The sequence below is a fragment of the Centruroides vittatus genome, unplaced genomic scaffold (assembly GCF_030686945.1).
Source record: "Centruroides vittatus isolate TY-2023 unplaced genomic scaffold, ASM3068694v2 contig_3129, whole genome shotgun sequence".
Taxonomy (NCBI): Eukaryota; Metazoa; Arthropoda; class Arachnida; order Scorpiones; family Buthidae; genus Centruroides; species Centruroides vittatus.
In genome coordinates, this window is record NW_027122017.1 from 95,142 (window position 1) to 103,356 (window position 8,215).

The 8,215-nt window shown below is 32.6% G+C and overlaps 1 protein-coding gene across 1 annotated transcript; it reads right to left on the minus strand.

The window, feature by feature from the left end:
- Window positions 1–1,326: 1,326 nt before the first annotated feature.
- On the minus strand, window positions 1,327–8,215 carry Saysd1 (SAYSVFN motif domain containing 1). The gene is made up of 3 exons (XM_067268048.1): window positions 8,136–8,215; window positions 1,961–2,022; window positions 1,327–1,798 (listed from the first exon to the last, which is right to left on the minus strand). The coding sequence occupies exons 1-3, from the start codon at window positions 8,196–8,198 to the stop codon at window positions 1,666–1,668; spliced, it is 258 nt and encodes an 85-aa protein (XP_067124149.1). The 5' UTR covers window positions 8,199–8,215; the 3' UTR covers window positions 1,327–1,665.

The window sequence follows — 8,215 nt, forward strand, 5'->3', positions numbered from 1 at the left end:
TAGCAAACACTTTAATTATACAATTTTTTTTTCACGTAAGTAATTCGGATGTAGGTGGTATTGACTCTGAAGTTGAAGTTGAAAACCAGCTTTTGAAATGGATAGAAAAAGCAAACGTGAAGGAATTCCATTGAATGGTTCCCTAATACACGAAAAAGCTATGAAGATTGCAGAACTTGAACCGGATGGATTTAAAGAAAGCATTGCTTTCTAGATTTCAAAAACAATGCTTTTATCTTTTTAACTGTGTCTGAGGAATCAAGTTTGGCAGCCAAAACGCAGCGGAAGAATGGGTAATGCCATCCAGCCATCAATAATTGATCGGTAAGACATAGGTCACCTTCCTCGTCCCAAATAAGTTGGATTTTGTTTCTCACCACCTAGCCACTTCGTTGTGGGTCTGGCTAAACGCACGATAGGCTTGTAAAAACACCCTGTAGTGGGCACTAGGTGAAAAAGTTTAAAAAGAAGCTATCATCATTTTTTGAAAGTTTGATGCCTCTAGTAGTTTATACATTTAGCATAGAAACTACCCACACAGAGAATTGACCAGACTCTTCTGGTTTTTTCATTAACATCCTTTCTGTTCTGAAGGCACCAAGCAAACCTTTTTCCATGCTAATCGTGAATATGACCAGGCTGGCAATGGAAGAGGTTGTGTAATGAGAGTTGAGGTCTGACATATCAAGGACAGCTGCCTGTGAAAGATTCCCTATTCAGACTTGATCCAAAGTCCCCCAAAGCAGCAGTCTGAAGCCTTTACTGCCTTGGTAATCCAGCCATCAGGATCTTCTAGTTAAAAAATGAATTTCCTCACCTCATTATCACTCAGCAACAAATATCATCTTAAAAATTTTGTGCATTAACATTGTCTTAGAGTTTTTTTCATTTTTGGCTCTCTGCCATGTGGATACAAAGAGATACTTTTTTGCTAGTAATAAAAGCATATTGAATAATAATTATAAATCCTAGAAAAATATGCTCAATTCTCTACATTACTTTTCACTTTTAAAACTAAATATTTACAATTGCTGACCATTTAGGCTGATTGTAAACTCTTTGATTCTGCACAAGATCTCCAGCAGATGGCACTAAAAAATAATGCTTAATGAGGAAATTCTTTTCAAAAATTCTTGAAAACTGAAAGAGATGTAATACAAAAATCATTTTGTTCTAATTCTTTTTAATTATTCTATTAATGTATGGTTCAGAATTTTGAAAATCAAATTTGTCAATTTTATATGAATTTAAAAATTCATACAACAATAAAGAAAATACGAACAATGCGAATCGTTTTGGCAACATTTACAGATACAAATACAAATATTTTCAACTATAAAATTAAAATATTTATTGCCGAATTCATTCCATCACAAACATCATCCTAGGAAATAGACTGACGCACATTCTTTAAATACAGAAAATGTGTTGTTATAACAACAAATCACTTCTTTCTTTATTAAATTAACAGTCATTTCTTAAATATCATGCAGCAAATTTTATATATATACATACATACACACAGTCCATCTCCTGCTCTCAGAAATATATAAAATATATTCACATCCATAACAAAATGTAATTTTTTGTCTTTCAATACTTTTACAGTTAGTTATGTTTTTGATTAATAGCATCTCTTTGTTGTCTCAATACTTGTGATTGTAATCAATGGACAGATGCGGCTCCATACTTGAGTTCTCGTTCGAACTGTTCTGCACTGAGAGTTCCTTCGATCCTCTGACAGCCAGGATTGAAGACTGAGTAAGCGCTCACTTCATCACTTTTTCGTGGTGAGGTTCTGAAATTACAGTACATGAAGTAGAAGACGGAAAGGACGAAAAACACTGCTCCAAATTCCAATACTACAAACAGGGCCATAGTTAAACACCACAATACAATCTTCAGTGCCAAAATGGACATTTCTAGTTTGCGACCGACAGTAGACGGAGGTGGCTCGTACCTTTGTTCGGGAGCAAGAAGAGGTTCTTCGGATTCATCTACCACTTCTTCCGTCACGTCTGTCTGCAAAAATAAGATATAATTTAAATATTTGGCTTTTAATTACAAGAAACAAGAACATTGCATTAAGTTTGATAAATATCGTTTTCTTAATTTAAAACGTGATTATGTATTCACTGATGTAATTCATTAGTAATAGACAGAAGTGATGTGCTAACATTTTGCAAATTGGACATACAGCAGTAGGCATGTATGCACACACATCTATGCAAATACATAAAATTAATATGAATAAGCTTCTTTCAATAATATTATGCATATATTATTAATTATGTCAAGGTGATTAGACATAAGTTTATCTTTTATCAATTACTGGTAACAACTTTTATTTGACTATTTATAAAGATTATGAACCAAGATAAATACAAACACTGAACTGATTACAGGCATTAAAGGTTTTTATTGGATTAAATGTATTTTTGAACTTCTCCATTCCATCATCAGACCCAGTAACATTCAAATTGGAAAATTTAGCTGAAAGTAAATATGGAAGTACAGTAGAGCGTCGATAACTGGAACCAATTGGGGACTGGGGTCGTTCCAAGTAGTGATTTGTTCCAATTTCCAATTATGTACGAAAAAATATATTAACCTGTCCGATGTTCAAATTTTTCTTTGTTGCGTATCGCTTCCTGTTGAATTTTTCTCCGTTGCGTGTCGCTTCGTGTTGAATTTTCGTCGATTTTAAGCCTAACGAAAATTTTTATAATAATCATCGAGGCTATCGTATCGTTAAAAATTATTTCTGCATTTTGTACAAACAAAATAAATATATTAAAGAATATAAAAAACATGAAAATTATACTTTAGAAGTAAATTTAGTATCAAAAACATTCGATTCAGCACGACACAGTCCGACTGAAAATCGTTCCACTTTCCGGCCATTTCAATTACCGACGTTCCAATTAACGACGCTCTACTGTATTTTTAAAAACTTATGACATAAAAGCTTTTTTATTTATTTATAATCAGAATATTTAATTTCTCAGTGCCATGAAGTAAGAATTATTCCTGCATTTATTTCCATCATTACTGCGGACAGTTAAGAATCTACTACAATTAGATTAGAGCAAAAGTTACAGTAGTTAGCAAAATTTTACATTAAATAATTGAATTTTCATTAAGAAAGCAAATTATTTTATTAATACATAAACAGCACATTTTCAAATTCTTTCCAATTGTAATCACAAAGTATTCAAAAACAATCAATTTAAAAAAAAAATAACAGCTAAATTATAAATCCACATATTTATCAACAATTAAAAAAAAATAACAGTTTGATTTTCTTCTTGGCTTCCCAGACAAAGATTAATTAAGTTTTCATTCAAATATCTTTAAATGTTCGACTCCCACTTTCAGAAACAACTAAGCACAGGCAAGTTGTAATATGATTAGTGATTCTTGATATGTAAATAAATATAAAAATATTCCATAGTAAAAATAAAAACACCAGCGTTTTATTACAAATTTTGTATGTTCATATGCATATGGACACACACTTTATTGTTAAGTATCGAACAACTGAAATATGGTGCCTTTGGCATTGAGCCCCATTTTATTTTTTTACTGTATTCTAGTTTAAAAAAGTAAAATTAAAATACATACTTTTATTCATAAGAGAGAAACAGGATTTTAAAATAAGTCATATACAATTATAATTTTCCATTAGAATATCCTATATGAATACACGCAAAAGCTGCTTAATCTGTATATAAAAGTAAGCTATGAGTATTTTCTATTGAACATAAAGTAAAAGAACAGCACAGAAGTTCTTTACAATTAAAATATTATACGTGGATATTGCAACAGCAAATCATACACACCAGTAACATAAAATTTCTGATATTTTCTTTTTACATCTTTCTTTGTCTTGAAAAGAGTTCTTTTCTGAGGGTCAATTTTTTTGTTACCTAGCACTGAATGGCACTTGTCTGTTGCATCAATAGCTAAAAGCTATGGACTAGTGTTTCTCATTTCCAGGATCCCGGGAAATTCCAGGATGAGTAATAAAATAGAATTTCATATGAATAAAAAATATCATACAGGAATATCATAAATTTGAATAATTTAATTTATTTTCTAATAAGTAACTAAAAGTTTAGGGCCAATCTCACCCATACGGACGCGTTAGGCTCAATTAATTTATGTTCTCCTACATTATAAGATGAAAGTAAAATAAAGTGTTTCATTGGGAGTGGAATGGTTTTCAAAGCTCTCAAAAGAAGAGAAATTTTCAGAAATTTTACGCGTTTTTTTGAAGTTTGTTAACTCAGTTCTAACTGCTCTTCAGCACTTAATTCTTTGTTTATTGCTCTCCGCTCTTGTCGTATTTTTGATCTTTTGGATTCTTCAAGATATGCATTTAGCTTGTCAGCTAAAGTCATTTCATTCGGCAGTGTGACAGTCTGTGATTCTTGTACATATCTGAGTTCATTACCTTCACTAGAATCAGAAATAGCAGGTTCTCCAAAAAGACGATCAAACATTTGTTTTGCTGATGAAATTATAATTGCCTCGGATTGTTGGAATGCGCTGTCACTTTCGAACTTCTTATACAGTCAAACCTGTTTTTATGCGCTCTTTTTATGTGCGATTTTTTTAATGCGAATTTTTAATTTGTGCGGTATAGTTGGCGACTAGTCTCGTGCGATTCGTCATGTCTCACGTTGACTTATTATAGCTAAATAAACTTATTATAGCATAAATGCACTTATTATAGTAATATTATTGCATGAATATGCGAAAAATGAAATAATTTACTTTTTAAGTCAACAAAACACCACCTGGACAAAAATATGTAAAACAGACGATAGACCAGACGATGCAGTCAAGTGCTGACATCTGTTGTCAATAAATTCTATTTCGTACGGTTTTGAGTTATTTTCTATGTGAGACTTTTTTTATGCGGTCCCTGTTGACCGCATAAAAAAATTATTTTTTTAATTGTGTTGCAAAAACTATTATTTACAGTCATTCGTGAAGTTTCGTGAGATTTTTTTTAATGCGTTTTTTTTAATGCGGTCCCTATCCCCCGCATAAAAACAGGTTTGACTGTATTTGTTTTCACCAGTGAGGTAAAGTAACAGTCCCATCAATTTTTCGTTTCTTCTCTCTTTCATACGGAGAACAAAATATTCATGTACTTTTTTTAGAAAAAGCAGTGTTGAATTGTTTCAGTTCATTCAAAACGAGAGAGGTAATATCCTCTGATTGAAAGTAGAGTAGATTCTCTTCTACCTAGCTTTTCAACAGCTGTTTTTAAGGGTTCTAGCAATGCCACGAATTACATCAACTTTTTGTTTTTAAGGCTAAGAGTACTATTTTTTTTATCTTCTTTGAGATCAATGAGAGCTTTCAATATGGATGGTCTTATCTTGATATACCATTCTAGCATAGCTAAAAGACTGTTCCATCTGGTTTTATTTTCAGCGAGTGCTCCGCTGCTCAATGATGCGCAAACACAATACATAGATATTACATGAACTAATAAGTGGAGAATTGTAAAACATAGGTAATAATATGCAGCATGAAACCTCAAAATTTCTCTCTTTGGCGAGTCTTCAAAATGCAACTTTTCATATAATAAATGGTAGAAATAAAACCTGAAATGATAAATTATTATTGAAATGCGAGATTTCCCGGGATTTTTCTCGTAGGGAATAAATGCCTGGAATCCTGGGAAAGAAACTTACTATGGACCCAAAGATTTTAGGGTCTACAGCTTTCAGCTTAAGAGCTTTTCTAACATTTTCTCGCAATCTTGAAGGTGTTGAACTTGATGGTGTGTTTAGTTTGTCTACAAGCAATGACGACTCTTCCTTTCTTTTATCTTCAAATATAATAAATCTTTGTTCATTTTCTTCTGTACTGGATGAATTTAATAATTCATATTGCAATTCTGTTTTGATGTGTTGCTCATTTTCTTTATTTTCTGTTGGAAATGTTGCAGTGCTTTAGTCTGAAGATACCTACATACTGTATGAATGTTTGCACATGTTCCAATGAACTGTTGAGTCAAGACACGTACAGGTGAAACAATGAATACATGCTTTACAGGGAACACACACCTTCTGGCACTTGCAGTCCTTAGTTACTTCTTCCACATGGTAAAGATCTCTCTGTGATGAAGTTTTTACAATCCAGCCATCTTCTTGTTCAAGGACCCGCAAACTTAAATATTCACTCAGTTTATGGCACTTTCTTAAGTCTTTTAATTTACTAGTAACTTTGCCTTTGTGAAGTGCTATCAATTGGTCAAAAGTTTTATCTCTTACAAACTTCATGATAGCATTTATAGCCTTGTCCAGTCATTTGACATTTTTGCCATGTAAATAAATATATTTCAAAGTCCTGTGCATTCTTTCCAAATGGACATTTGTGTTTAGACCACTCCACTTCCTGTGACAATAAGCTCACAAGGTGGGATTTTTCATGTATACAAAGTTTGCAAAATATATAGCAAAATCAATGGTATGTGTTCTTCCTTAAGTTTTTTCATGATCTCATCTGCCAAGAGATAAAAAACATCTTGATCTCTTTCTTGATGTAACACTCATGATTTTAAGTAAGTTTCTGCTTGCTTTTCTGTGATACGAATTTTATTGAGATTTCTTCTCCATGCTCGATCTACATGCCAGGTGCAGAAGAGTCTTAACTGAGGATTATTCATAACTTGAATCCAAGTGTTGAAAAATGCTTCAGCCATGTCAGACATGAAAACCTTTGGAGATATTATTCCAACTTTTTCTTTAATGCTTTCAAAAAATAACTCATAAACAAGTTGATCAGTCCTATTTGAAATAAAAAAAGTGCGTGGGAATCCTTGTCTTATTCATCAATTATCAATAATATGGTTAGTTCAAACCCATAACTGTTCATCCCATGTGTCTCATCTATGCATATACAGTAGAGCGTTGTTTATCCGAATCAATTGGGGACTGGGGTTGTTCAGATAATCGGTTATCTGAAAAAATCAGTTATGTACAAAAAAATATATTAACCTATCCAATGTGGAAATTTTTCTCTGTTGCGTGTCGCTTCGTGTCGAATTTTTGTCGATTTTAAGCTTAACGAAAATTTTTATAATAATAATCGAAGTTATTGTATTGTTAAAAATTATTTCTTTATTTTGTACAAACAAAATAAATATATTAAAAAAATATAAAAACAAAAAAATTATACTTTAGAAGTTAATCTAGTATCAAAAACATTCGATTTAGCACGACACAGTCCAACTGGAAAGCTTTCGGTTGATCGGCTTTCGAAGAAACGACGCTCTACTGTACAATCAGCACTAAATTGTTGCAATATGTGCTGCTGAATATCACTCATTATTATTAAGACAAATTTTATATTTGTCTTAATAATAAACTAACAAAGAAACTAACAAACAATATTTGTCCATCATCTCATGAAACTTCATTGTATGTGACCAAACATTAAAAACAAGGAACATTACTTGTTTTCAAGGCCAAGTTAGCCCAACTGCAATCAGTGCCACCTTGTGGGTGTGCCAATCTGATACTGAATCATAGCTCTAACTTCTAGAATAATATATAATGCCCTCTTTTTGAAGTTTGTGCCTTCCTCTTTTGTATAGTCTGCAGGCACCATCGCTTTTAACTGTATCTATACAAATATAAACATCTATAAGCCCAGTAGTTATATTAAAATCAAATGACTGTCAGTTACGGCCCGAGCTAATCCGGCAATCGTTCTGGTTTAGACCGTATCTACAAGCATCCGCGTTCTATCTCGACGTGTTTTTGTACATCTGTTAGTAAAATGCATCTTAAGGTGCAATAAGCCCTTAGGACACATTTGGTATGATTTTCTGAGTTAATTTTGGATCTGGGAAAACTCAAAAATTTTTCCCACATAAATCAATGATTATTGCTTCGGTGTTTGTCACGAGTTATTTGAGCATTACTTCACACGTGTATACGGTGAGAATCACGTGTTACGTGCACCGTACGTAAACAATTGCGTCACACTGCCAGGTCGACGTAACAAAGTAGATGCGTCAGTGAACTTGAATAATCGTATTTTGTTTAAGAAAAGAGATTAAAACATATCTGAAATTTAACCAAATCTTTAAATAACTGAATAGCCCTTACTTGTGACGTGGAAGCGGATTCCAACTTCTTCTGAAGGCGAAACAAGCGTAACCTCTCCTCCATGGTTCCATTACTATTGT